The sequence below is a fragment of the Crocodylus porosus genome, unplaced genomic scaffold (assembly GCF_001723895.1).
Source record: "Crocodylus porosus isolate Cpor-Errol unplaced genomic scaffold, CroPor_comp1, whole genome shotgun sequence".
Lineage (NCBI taxonomy): Eukaryota > Metazoa > Chordata > Crocodylia > Crocodylidae > Crocodylus > Crocodylus porosus.
Genome location: NW_017728914.1, coordinates 26,837,432 through 26,851,942, shown reverse-complemented (window position 1 = coordinate 26,851,942; position 14,511 = coordinate 26,837,432). Strand labels below are relative to the sequence as shown.

Below are 14,511 nucleotides of genomic sequence, written 5' to 3'. Positions count from 1 at the left end.
TTTGTCCTCATAATACAGAAGCAGGTGGTCACTTATGAGTAAGTCAAGTAAAAAGGGACTATTTGCTTATTTCCTCTTTGTCCCCATTCAAAAATTGTGGGCAAGTCAAATGTTCTTGTTATGCTGCTAACTAATCTACCGCTTTCAACAACTGCTGACAAGAATCCAAGAAAAGCATTTTATTCCAGTTCACAGAAAGATGCCTGAATCTTTTCTGCATCTTCAAAGTCCACTTTTTTCAAGACTTTACCTAAATGAATTCACGGTTTATGTTTTTATTTACATGTGAACTACAACACAGTTTCCTGATCGCTTTCCAGGAAAAACCTTGCGATAGCATTCTCAAGGTCTCTCACCACCATCCTACGCTCCCCCTCACACCAGCAAAAATCTTACCACGTTTTTAGCTTTGCTTTTTCAAAGATGAAGGCTAGATAAATCAGCTACCTGGTACACGGGATTGCCCAAACAGAATATGCATGGTCCTAGCCACATTACATACACTGGCCTCAATCACTGCCTGGCTGTACACATGACCCGTTCGAAATAACATGAGCTTCTGCTTCAGCTTTTAAAAGTCGTCTTCAAGGTTTTAAGTAATGATAGTTATCCTCACTTTCTCCTTGGTGAAAAACAAGTTATTCTCACTGAAATCCTTATGATAACTAACAAGCAGTCACATGTACCCAAGACCATGGGGCATATGCAGTAATAGGGGTTTTTTTGTTTCGTTTTATTTTTAACAAAGAAGTCAAATATTCGTCCATCTAACCTGCCCTAAAAATACTAGTAAACGGCTATGAAGGCCAGTAGTTTGAGCCACAGAAACACAGCACTTATGGAACTGCATATATATTTTTATACACTTAAATTTAAAAATCAAGAAATGCTACCAGCCAATATCTTGCAAACAAGTGCATCTTGGCATGCTTGATGAAACTCTGTACACCACTTCAAACAACTATAAACATACATGCATTAAAATTAAGGACCATGTCAGGTTTTATCCCTCCACAATCAAATAGGTATTTTTATGGAATTTCAAAGCTATCCATATGCTGTTAACCTACAGAGGTAGGACCTCTTCAGTTACCAAAACGGATACACTGAGGGGGAAGGAGGGAGCGAACAATACAAAAAAAGTCAAAAGAAGGTGAACAAAAACAGCAAAGCGCTCAGGCTTTCCCAAGCCCAAGAAAGGTATGAACTCCAGCATTTGCTAAGCTCATAATTGCCTTTACAACATGTACAATCACCCATTTTTGAGGCTCTCAAGTGATCCCTAGATAAAATGGGGTGAACAAAGTACAGAATTTCAAACTCGATTTGGCTGTTGGCTTAAACCCACCATAACAACTAACAACTAACTTGATTGTATATGTTTAAATTAGATTATTACTATGTTCTAATTCATCTGCCATGCACATATACCTTAACCTGGACATGGGCAAGCTTCAATTTCAGTGAAAGAAAAACTGCCAGTAAGTGTCAGTAAAAGCTCCAGAACACTTAACTGAGGGCTCCTGACATACACACGTTGTGCCTTCTTACGCTGAAGTAACTGTCAGCTGACAGACATCAGCTGTCCTTTGGCTCACTTATACCTTAAATGTGTTAACATAATACAACCAAGTAGGAAGTGCAAGGGGAATGATTCCCAGCTCAGTAGAAAATAAAAAACAAAACAGACAAACAAAAAAAACTTCTTTACTAGCTACTCTTGACCTTAAAAAACTAATTGCATCGCATGCTATGAGAACACAGTTATCTAAATATACTAAAATAAACTTAATGGCAAAATATATTAAAACTATTTTATAGGAAATCCAATAAAATTCTGAAAACTAAGTAACATATAGCAATTTCTGTTTTTGAGACTGCTACTACAGCCACAAGGCGTCCCGTTTTCAGAAGGTGCACAAGAGCTGTATAATTTCTAATATTTATACACACACAACATGGGTATAATACTGCGGTGATAATCTCTCTTCAGGTATCCTTAAACTGCCACAATTTATCTTTTAAGTCTTAGCTCTGCTCATTGTTACACCCAAGTGACAAACAACTACAGCAATGCATCTAGCTGCATATTTAAACACAAGACATATCATAATGCAAATATAACAACCCTTCAAGTAACAGCACCTTCAACATTTTCTCCCTTTATTGGAGGGTTGTCCTTTTGCCTAACGAAGACATCAAAGACCCTATGTGTGAAGTGGTGGTTGATATGCAAATCTCACATCTACATTTATTTATTGACGAGATCAGTGCCTGTAATAATATGGATGTTATGATGAGTTCAAGACCACTTAAACAAAATTACACAAAAAGCAGGTTTAATACAAGGCTTTCTCTTTCAGAGAGGGGTTCCAAAAAGGTGTTCAAATTGCCATTAACTTGTTATTTAGGATCAGGCTTTCACTGATATCTTGTTGTAAGCATCAGAACAACTATACTTTACTGCAACAAATGGCAACTACCTGAATACCTTGCCATTTTAACTTATTTCTTCATAAAATGATGAACAAAATTGCATAAACAAAGAAAAGAGTTTTACAGAAATTAAGCAGGGCTGTTTTAAGGAACACAGTTCAGTTTGCAATATAAAATGTAAATAAAAGAAAATTTTTAGATGGTGGTCTACGGGGCACTTGAAGGTCACCTTCAAAAGTGTGTAGTGATGAACAGTGTAGATAATTAAATAGGGTCTTGCATGGTGCAGTATGCTCACAGTCAGTAAAAGCATCTGCTGATCCCTTGAGGAGGTGCTGTCAATAGAAGCCAAGTAAGTGGGAGGTACAATTTCCTCTGCCAAGAGCCAATTCTTCTCTTACAGGGGATAAGAAAACAATAAATTTCCAAACAGCCAAACTCATGAGGTGCTAAATTAAATGCCCAAAGATTGGAAAAATCACAGAGAAGGATAGCAAGACTCAAAGCATCAGGGAGTGAGAAAGACGGGGCCATGCATGAAGGAAAGAGAGACTGAGTATGATCAAAGCATTGGTTACACAGGAGACAGAAGAGATCCCAGCAAGTGAAGGAAACTAGAGTGCTGAAATGAAGGAGGAGAAGACAGAGTGGGTTCAATTATACTCGCTGTATTAAAACAGTTTACAATGAAGAAATACTATTTAGGTCACAATTCCACACTGGCAAATACACTATTTGGTAGAAGCCAGCCATGGAGTTAGCCATGCTTTGCATTTCTCCTGGTCAGTTTAAAAAAAAAAAAAAGTCACTACAAAGAAAGAGGCTTTCAACTAAGGTTCGCAGAGTTGAATCCTGTGACCTTCTAGCACCCTCTCTATAAGATAGAGAGATGCTGTTGCTTTACTTGCTTTACCAATCGATGGGTAAACTAAGACAAAAAAGTACCTTGTCTCGGGTCCAACTGTAAGACAGCAGCACAGAAACACAACCCAGTTCTCTGCTGTAACAGCCAGAAGCCACATTTCTCCCACCATAACATCAGAATTTGATGTTGCTGAGCTCACATTAAAGTAAAAAAGTGTTGTTAGATTTCATTGAAAAGGAAAGTGGAAGAAAACAGAGAAGCTTAATAAAAGGAAAATAAGCTATATTTCAATGATATATCAAGAATTTAATATGCTTAGGAAACATCTAGAATAGTAAATAAAACTTTCTTCCACCATTTGAACATTTTGTAGCTCTATACAAGACCAGTGAAGACATTAACATCTTCCAGGACAGAATGCCATCCTCAAAGAATTCATCTTTAAAATATTACCTAACCACACAGTATCCATTCTCTCAGCATCTTCCTCCTCAGACCTTCACGTTACACACACGGTTACAATGCACACACATGATAACTAGGCATGCATTTTACTGGCTGAAATTATTAGTGCATGCGCGTCACAGTTTCATAGTTGGTCGGGTCGGAAGGGACCTGAGTATATCATCTAGTCCGACCCCCTGCCATGGCAGGAAAGAGTACTGGGGTCAAACGACCCCAGCAAGGTGTTCATCTAGCCTCCTCTTAAAAACCCGCAGGGTAGGAGCCTACACCACTTCTCTCGGAAGTTGGTTCCAGATCCTAGCTGCCCTAACAGTGAAGCAGCGCCTCCTGATATCTAGCCTGAATCTCCCCTCTGCCAGCTTGTGACTGTTATTTCTAGTCACTCCTGGTAGTGCTCGGGGGAACAGGGACTCCCCCAATGCCTGCTGATCCCCCGACTAGATTGTAACAGGCCACTAGATCCCCCCTCTCTGTCTTCTCTTGTGGAGGCTGAACAGGTTCAGGTCCCGTCGCCTCTCCTCACAGGGCCTGCCCTGCTGCCCCCTGATCATGCAAGTGGCCCACCTCTGGACCGTCACGATGCTGTCCACATCCCTCCTGAAGCGCGGAGCCCAGAACTGGACCAGAACTCCAGCTGCGGCCTGACCAGTGCCACAGAGGGGAAGGATCACCTCCTTGGACCTGCTCGAGATGCATCTGTGGATGCATGACAAGGTGCAGTTGGCCTTCCTGACTGCATCCCCACACTGCGGGCCCATGTTCATCTTGGCATCAATGACGACTCCAAGATCCTTTTCCGCCTCTGTGCTGACAAGAGGGGAGTTCCCCAACCTGTAGGTATGGTGCCAGTTGTTCCTCCCTAGCTGCATCACTTTGCAATTGTCTGTGTTGAATCCCATCCTATTCTCACTGTAACCTGTCTAGGTCCAATTGTAGCCTGTTGCTTCCTTCTAGTGTGCCCACGTCCCCCCACATCTTAGTGTCATCAGCAAATTTGAACAGGGTGCTATTTACCCCTCGTCCAAGTTGCTGATGAAGATGTTGAACAGTGCGGGGCCGAGGACCGAGCCCTGGGGGACCCCCCTACCCACATCCCTCCAGGTTGAGAAGGACCCATCCACTTCCACCCTCTGGATGTGGCTCTCCAGCCAGCTGGTGACCCATTTGACTGTGTGGGCGTCGACACCAGAGTCCGCCAGTTTCTTAATGAGAGCGGGGTGAGAGACAGTGTTGAATGCCTTCCGGAAGTCCAGGAAGACTATGTCCACTGCTACCCCTGTATCTAATGATTTGGTGATCTGATTGTAAAAGGCCACCCGGTTGGTCTGATGAACCCGTGTTGGTTGCCCCTAAGCATGCAGTCCCTTGCTGGCCCCTCGTGGATGTGTGCCAGAATAATTTTCTCAAACAGCTTGCCTAGGATCGAGGTAAGACTAAATGGCCTATAGTTTCCCGGGTCCTCCTTCTTCCTCTTTTTGAAGATGGGAACCACGCTGGCCCTCTTCCAGTCCTCCGGCACCACACCAGAGCACCACGAGTGCTCGTAAAGCACCAGGGGTCCTGCATTGACTTCGGCCAATTCCTTTAGAACCCTAGGGTGGAGATCGTCTGGACCGGCTGACTTGAATTCGTCCAGTCCCTCCAGAAGTTCCCTAACTAACCGTCATTTCTACTGGTGTGGAACCCCTTACCTCTAAATTAGGAACGTCAGAATTCAATCAAATAGCGACTTCAAAATGTGTTAATACTTAAAAATCGAATGCAAAAAGCACATACACAAAGACATTTTAGTAGACACTGAGAAAGTTTTGATATACTTCCAAAAAGAATTACTAAAAGATTTAATATTTTATTTTTAATATTGGTTATTTAATATGATATAATTAGATAGAACAAAAATTGAACCTGACAATTTCCTCTAATGCCACTGCTTACATATGCATAGGTGTTTCCAATACATAGGAAGCCACCTCACTCTCTTCCTTGAACTCCCTCCTTAAAATGCTCTTCTATCACAATTCCTACAAAAACAGTTACCTCACCATTGCCAGATTAGGTACGATGAGCACTGTTCAGCCTGCTCTTCATAATCACTGTTTCTTAACGCTGCCTGAATCTGTTGTAGCCTGCTTTCATCCTTGCCATAGAGCTGCAGGCGTCAACTTTTTGGCAGGCATGCCACAAAGTAAGCTTCGTACCCTCTGCATGCACCACACCAACCCCCTTCCCCTGCCTGCTCTATTGCTCTGCTTTCTGCTCCATGCCCAATCTGTTGCATGCCCCACACAGGTTGCCACGCCACCCAGGGCACATGCATCACAGGTTGCCATCCCTACCTTAGAGTATAAAGGTCTTCAGGGCACAAGCCATCTCTTTCTTTTGTGGTTGTTTAATGCAATAGGGTCCTGATCCCCAACTGTACTGCTATGCACTACCAGCATACTAATAATAGCTGGATTAGATTTATATAAAATCATCTTTCTGCACAGAAGGGTGCCCTTTGGGTAGTCTGATACCTGAAGAATTTTAAGGAGTACTTTTTCTGACTCCAGTAAGAACTGATATGGAAGAAGGTGCTTCAATTCTCACTAAAACTACAAAAATTCACAACATTTGCTAAAAGATTGCCACAACTTCAACTGCATTAACCTACAAAAGGTTAACCCACTTTTATTTATTTTTCCCTTGTGATTACTAATTCAGTGCAACAGCTTGCACTTATTATTTTTTATTATTGTTCTATTCAGGTTCTCTTTATATACTCACCACAGTCATGGATACTTTGTGTATCTTATTTTTGATTAATCATGCGAAATATGACTTCAATTTGTTCTGATTAAATACAAGCAATGTAACACTACAGGGTCACATTTGTTACAGCTATAATTACAGTTGAGTCAGCACTTCAATTATACATCTATTTTCCTATTCCTCAATTTAAAAGCAGCTTAATTTTGACAGATATTAACATGAGTTAAAGAGCTTTCTAAATTTAAACTTAAAAACCCTCTTTTTAATTTACTTTTAATCACTGAAAAAGTAAACAACAATTAAGTTACCACTTCGGTAAGAGGCTATGAATTTCCTAGGCAAGAAACCTACAACTTCACTCCAGAAACCTACCGGATACAAAAAAAATCATGGACTCAATGTACACATTGGATTTATTAGACATTACAACCTGCCTGACATCTGATTCATCAGGTACCTGCCTAGCCTGACCTTTTTACACTTTTCTTGCCTGCCCCACCCCCCCACTCCTTTTATACCTTTTGTCTTCCTAACTTGCTGCTATTTACCTTTTCACAGACAGTCTCTTTTCTACCTTGGAAAACCACTACAGTAGTCTCTCCCTTACTTACCTTTGGCTATTTTTCCCTCATGGTTTCCCCCCTTGTTTCCCCTCTCTACCTTTTGTTTTCCTAATTTCTACCTATTCACATACTCTCTGACATCCTGCCAAACTTTTAGTTTCTCCCATTTCTTGGAGTCCCAGAACAGCAGAGACCGGCTATGCCTGAAGAGCCATTGTGCCCAAAAGCTTGCTAAGAACTTTTTTTTCCAACTACACAGTTGGTCTAATAAAAGCTATTACATCTGCCCAAAGAACCTTGACAGTCTATGTCCTTAGACCAACAAGGCTACAACCAAAAACAGAGGCAAGAAAGGTCTTTAGTTGCAAAACAAAATCCCACAAAAACTGCATTTGGCGTTTTTTTGTTTGAAAAAAATATATATTGAAACTAGCACCTTTAAAATTTGTAGAGTCAACTACTGTGTTTTAAATATTTACTGTGATAATATTCATTGTAAAAGGGAGAGACATGCACTTCACAAAATACATCGAATACACAAAACAGCCTCAAAAGTTATAGTTCCGATGATCAGTATTTTTTGACCTTTGGTACTTTTTTCTTCATTGAAGCACAACATGCATGCTGACCAACTAAAAGAAATGCAAAGTCAAACTTTTAGCTGTGAACAGGTACATATAATTGTCTCTACAGAACAGACTAGCACAAGCTTACAAATGTCATAAAGCTTGCATTATGATGCTAAAAACTTTTACAGAATTTTGTTCATATTGCTTAGTGACGGCACCCAAAATAACATTAGTACAGCCTTCTGGGTAGCACCAACAATGTTTATGCGAACATGCAACTGCCTTTGTAGGATCCAAATTTGTCCCAAAAAGATTTTTAAACAAAAGCCTCTTTCCCTCTGGTGTCTTGGTTAGGCCTAGGCCCTTAAATGCATAAATCTCAGTTGAAAGGCACAATATGACTAAGCATTTCACTTTTTATAAGAGGCATTATTTATAAATGTCTTTTATTAATATAGTATGGGTCAGTCCAAGTTTCATAAACTGATCCTTTTCTCTTTAATACAAGCCAATTTGACCCAGAGTAAGTAAAATGAAGCAGACAATAAGAAATACACAGGCCAATGCATGTAAACTTGGGAACTAGAGGACTCGAATTCTTGATATGCATAAGCAAAATGTGGCCCGACTTTCAAATGAGGTAGGCACCTGCAGCTCTACTGATGTCAACTGGCTCAGGACCTCTGTAAGACAGGCCACAGGTGCCTGCGACTTGTGCGCCCAGTGTTAGGCACCTACATTTTAAAAATCTTGGCCCGAGGTTGGGTTTTATGTTAAAGAACAGTTACCTTTTATTTGCCTTTTAAATGGCACAAAAATACAAAAAAAAAATTCCACATGCTATAAAATATATACAGCCCGTTTGTATTGCTCTATATAGCTTGTCTGTATTGCTCCCTAGTGTACCTTCACACTCTGTACATCCCTTAGAAGCTAAGCTCTTTGGGACAGTCACCCCGAGGGAAATCTTTGCTCCAATGAAGTCAAGGCAAACCTCCCACTGACTTGAGTAGGACCAGACATTAGAATAATATCCTGAAAGAATGTTACCAAAATTTAAGAGCCAGACAAGTAGTATATTATTTTCTTTAAAGGTTTTGCATGTGAAAGGCTGCTCAAGTAGTCTTGGTTTTTGTTACCTCCTTTAAAAGAAATAACCCTCACCATTGTTTCACATAAAAGCCACATCTTTAAATGCACATCCAAATAATTAATATCATTTGAAGTTGTTAATTATTACTACATAGCTCAGCTGCCGACTTAACCGACTCCCTAATATTAATTCTGAGAAACCAAGAACATAGCTTAATATAGCTCAAAAATTAAACCCATTAGCGGGCTAGAATATTGATACCTATCAAATTACCAATATGCCCAAGCAGTCCTAGCCAAATCCTGCAGGTGTCATATTTCAGTAATACTGTTATTTGGCTTATACATCGAAGACCTAAATATGCAAGACCTGTGTGTTAACGAAACAAGTGTTTTTACACATTCTGTTAAAATTCTAGGTTTTTAATATATTGCATGATATTAAGATTTCAAGCTCTCCCCCCATCCCTTTTGGGAATAACTCACAACTTATTCTTATAGAACAGATAGATCCCAACACAACATCCAGATCAGCCATAGGGATATTTTTTAAGTTTTTAAATCAAACATGGAAACAGTCCCACAGCTGGCAGTATGATTCAAGGAACACATATTAGTGATACAGTCTTACTTACTTTGGAGGCCCATGGCTGCAGACAGTTGGCATAACAGCGAACAAGAAAAGCCATTTCTTGGGCTGAGAAGGAAAGTTTCCTCTCAAATAAAAGCCACAGAGGAAAATTCTTTAGCAAAATCCTCAGCAGATTCTCCTCAAAAATCATAAACCAAAGCAGTGAACATACATGCTCACAACTTCTCAGGCTTGATTTTCACACTGATGAATTCAATTACAGCGTCTACTATATCTCAGTATTTTTCAGTGTTGCAGTGAGTTAGCAGCAGCAGCAGCAGCAGCAATTCCTATAAAAATGTTCCAGTTTTAACAAGCACAGAAATGCAAAATCAAAACAATTTAGTATTTCTGACTTCAAATACAAATATCCACAGGCACCCCCAGGTATTAAGCATGGACCTGAAAAACGGTCCTACAATGGAATTAATTCTGATATGAATTAGAATTACAGGTTAACACAACATTATAGTAAAAGGTGAAACCTGAATTCTTCCAAGTCTTCCCACACACATACACATACACAGCCCCCCCCCGCAAAGCAATTAAGGCTGCTTTATCTTCGTGTTCCAAAACTTCATGTGTATATTGTAGATCAAACACTGCAAAGGTTTTCCTGCCTCTTAGACAATTCAGCAATCCCACGCCCTTGACATTAAAGTTTCTTCTTTATACTCATCTTCCATAACTGAAGAATTGAATTAATGTCCAGACTGTAGCTTCAGGGTATCTACTCTAACAGGTTTGCACTGTGGAATGTCTCGGAACCTCTGCAATCCAACCTTTTTCTTCTTTCTAGATTCTCATTTTCTTTTTTTTTCCTATATGCAGTTTACAACTCTGCAGTGTTGCTTAGTATTCTAATGCATCAGCCAGATACCATGGTTAATCCAAGCCTAGCTCTTCCAATTTAAGCATTCATATAATACACTACAAAATACTATGTCCACAGCTACAGCGAGACTGAATGCTGGAGTCCTAATTCCTACTATCTTTGCTTGCTTCTCAGCAGCTCCCTCAGGAGAAGCTCCCATCGATTGGATGCTCCGCAGCAAGATGAAATATCTAATAAGGAGGAAAGAGAGTGGGAGGGGAACTGAGCTAAAAGGATGACATCACCTGTATAGAAAGCCTTTAGAAACTGCATTAGATCAATTGGCTACTGTATCTGCAGATGCAGCCAACAGAGCATCTTTATTGACCTAATATAAACACATATCTCTGTACAACACCAATTCAGCAAAACATACTTGTTCTACATTATATTTTGTATCATTTTATGACCTACCAGTGCACATACAAAAAACTATGAATATTTTTTCAAAACTCAAGATTTTTAACATTCGGAAACCATGCATCTCTTCTCACTTTACCTTCAGCAGTATTTTGGGTAAGCCTTTTTCATCTTCCTATTAAAACTTAATACACACGAGAAGCAAAATATATATATTATTCATGTGTGCACACGTGTGAGCGTGCACATGCGTGTCTGCACATCTCTTCTCACAGGAAAAATCTTTTCCAGCTTTTTGAGCATGCAACTCTGCATGTCATTTTTAACCTCCCTCTTCTTATATCTTTAAAGGATTTTGTCTGAGCATGAATCAAACTTCTTATTGGAAGAAGATGGTGAAAAACCACAGTGAGAAATAACCTAAGTGAAGAACAAACGTGCTGGAAGCTGATTTTTTCTTTTTTTTTTTTTTTTAATATCTGTGCTGATATTTAAAAAACGAAACAAAACAAAAAACCTCTGTGCTGCAACACTGCAGTGGCACTTAAAGGAGCAACATTTCTAGTTTCTAATTAGAGGGCAAGATATTTTTTGCAACTGAAAATTGAAACATTTTTCAGCAGCCAAGCGCCTTGAACACCAGCCCAGCACACCAGAGAGCTACTCAAGGAGGGTACCGAGGAGTTCCTGCCCCTCGGGCTGCCAGTCTCGTGATGCTGCTCCTTCCTGAAAGGCAGACTGCCATTACCACCTTGTGAAGAGAAAAACAAAATACCAGGCCAGACTCAAAGCTATTAAAGGTCCCTTTACTTCAGCTGCAGGAAGAGGCCACCAGCTGTGTACTAAGCTCTCCATCTTCCTCCCTTACTCATTAAAATTCTTCACTTTCACAGGCAAGTGTCTTGGCCACAAGTTTCCGATGCATGCCACCATCATTCACCCCTGTACTGAACTGCACCTTGAAGACCAGATCTTCCCTTCTCAACAAAAAAGTATGCTGCTTCAGGAAGCTGCACAGCAGGTACACCTCGCAGCAAAGCCCCCTTTTTTATTTCAATTCTGAGTCAGGCTACTTGAGGCATCCAACAACAAAAAAAAGCTCACTCGCTGATGAGTCGAACAGGCATTTTTCAAGAGAGGTCTCACTTTCAAAAACCTAAGCTAGTCCTAGTTACATACAGAGGATACCCTATTTCATTATAAACTGAATTGTTTTACTGTTTCCATCTTGCTTTCAGGACCAAGAGAACACAAACCAAGGTTTGCTCTTGGTCCGACTTCTTTGAATTCGCCTCAGCTACGAAGTACACCTTTTTCCCATAACTTTCCAATACTATCTGGAATATAAATTCTGTGATAAAGTAGATTATACCTGCTTGGGTCAAACAACAAAAAAAAAACCCAACTAGCTATTGAGATATGTATGGTAAATACTTCTGACTCCATAATAACAGGAGGAAACAACTAACTTCTTCAGTAAATATTTTTCTACTTTTAACCGCCATGGGAATTTTAAATAAATATTCCAGTTTTACAAGGAAGTACATGTAATCATATTGAAAGGACAGCAGCTAAAATTTGTAATAAAACAGGCTGGCTAGCAGCACCAGCTCACTACCCTAGCTGGGTGATACCTTTTCAAATGACTCATGCAATATTACTCCAAGGCATTTTGAATGAAAACATCAGGTTCAAAGCCACACTAATAAAACCTCTCAGCATCAGTAATAATCAGGTGATGTCCAGACTCTTCTGTGTGGTGCTACTTGTTTCCCGTCGTGATTAACTATAATTACTATTTTTAAAAAAATTAGCTACAGGAAGTCTCTCCCCTTGTCTGCATGTATGCTGATAGCACGCAAATTCTCCCCTTCAGCAAAGCTGGGCAGATAGTCATCTTGCAACTGCGTTTTAAAGCTGCTGCATTGTGCATGAAATTCAATCCACTAAAGATTTTGGCGTGAATGCCATATTTTACAACTACTGTAAACACAAGCTCAATAATGGGAACAAAATTCTATTTCCTTCTAGTTTTGCCTTTAAGTGAAGATGACATCATCCTTTCCCCCTTCCCACCAATCAGACTGCAGCTACTGCAGTTCCCTAGGGAATGTATCCGAGACCCTGCATGCAAACCTGCCAGCCTAACACAGCTATGAACAGGGGAAAAAATTGACCTAATTCTATATTGGAGCTCTATTTAACCCAAGCTCCTTGCGCTATTTTGTGCCACAAGTTCTTTTATAAATGGTTTGTTGAAGACAGATGTCAAAATCACAATACTACAGTAGCTTGCGAGGGGGAAAGGGAGGGAATCTCCCTCATGCAGAAATTATTCAACAGTGATCACAACCAAAATATGATTTTAAAAATTAAAATAGCTGACAAAAGCAGTAACAGAAAAAAATCACTTCTCATTTTAAGGGGTAGTGTTCACTGAATATGAAAATCAGCTGAGAGAATATCTTGAGCTATACATCAAGGCTGCAGGAGAAAAAGGATGGAAGGAGGGTCCCAAACCTTTATTGTTTCCTAAAGCTGCTTTCTGTTCATGGGTGGAATATTGCTCCATAAATTTACACATATGTATGGTAGCCTCTTTATGCTCTCTAACAAGCTTCTCCTAGTCCTGCTATTAACTAAATCTGCATTTTATGATTGCTAACAAGTCGCTGAAAATAGGATTTTAAAACATGGCAATGACGCATTTTAATTATATACATTTAGGTTCAGTTTAAACAGGTTTTCCTTATTTATTTAGAGGTAACATTAATTGCAATTATGCAAAAATCCCGAATCTTGCATGGACAGTTGACACCAATAGATACCTAACCAAATAGTAACTACTTTTCACAGATCAATTCAAGAAATGCTGGTTATTTGAATACTACAGATGCACAGTGAAGACAAGCACTGATCTTAAAAACTACTTAAAAAGCATACAACTGCCCGTGTGCTCACAAAAAGGACTATCTATGACTATGGAGTCTTGGGACTAAACAGAAGAACAAGTTACAGGGTGTGAAGGCTACCAGTGTATCTAATTGGTGAAGAGGGGGACATCGCTGTACTACTCAGCTAGAAGTACCCTTCTTTCTGTCATTTTCTGCAACTATACCATTATACCGACTCCAAGAAGAATGTGGGGGTTGCAGGTTGGAGACCAGCTGGTTGATAAGCAATCTGCCATTTCACACACTGAAGCAAAATGGTCTGAAACCGAAACAAATTCATTTTGCTCCTGTTTTGCAAGTGGGGATTTCCAGCTACAGCAGTCTGACTTGTACAAAGAAAAATGGCAGCAGTAAAAGTACCAGCAGGAAAGGGTCAGCTCAATATATCTGAGCACTGTAAATCTTTTGGAGAATGAAGGAACCAATGACAGTGGAGTGTGATGCACAGTGCCAGATACAGCAGGACCTGGAAGCATCTCCTTGCTGTCCTGGCAAAGTCTTCCTGATTTAGTGCGGCTGGCACGCTTGTCCGCTTTTTCCCTCCCATTTAACTTAAGCAGCTGAAATGAGTCACCGTATTTTTTGTGGCAAGGTTAGCTCCTCATTACAACGTCTCAGGAATTCCTGTTTTAAAAAACTCTCCACCCTATTCCTGGCCCTTCTGAACAAATGAAGGGAGGGATGTGGGACGGCAAGCTGCCCTCAGTTCCTCCTTCAGGGTGACAATATGTGCTGCCATTGGTTACTTATGTGCACCAGTTTCTAACACAGCAGTCAAATGCTTACTGACATGCTGTAGAAAAATCCTATCAAAAAGATCAGTAAGATTCCTAAACAGTATGAAAATATGATCCATTCTGAAGGAGGGAGGGAGGGAAACTGCTGCAGTCAGCCCATGCAGCCAGGAACCATGTAGTGCTGGCCTGGGCGGGCTAGAGCCAGAGCAGTTGG

The 14,511-nt window shown here is 40.2% G+C and overlaps 1 protein-coding gene across 8 annotated transcripts in view; it reads right to left on the bottom strand.

Annotated features, from left to right (window-relative positions):
- Nucleotides 1-14,511, bottom strand: part of RAPGEF6 (Rap guanine nucleotide exchange factor 6) — a 229,346-nt gene that overhangs the window by 99,623 nt on the left and 115,212 nt on the right. The window contains exon 1 of one of the 8 annotated variants that reach the window (XM_019535061.1): nucleotides 9,377-9,855. The exons of the other annotated variants lie outside the window; for them this stretch is intronic. Coding sequence (XP_019390606.1) covers nucleotides 9,377-9,523 — 147 coding nt within the window. The 5' untranslated portion in view covers nucleotides 9,524-9,855. Of the gene's footprint in view, nucleotides 1-9,376; nucleotides 9,856-14,511 lie in introns of those variants that run through there. 8 annotated transcript variants of the gene reach the window in all.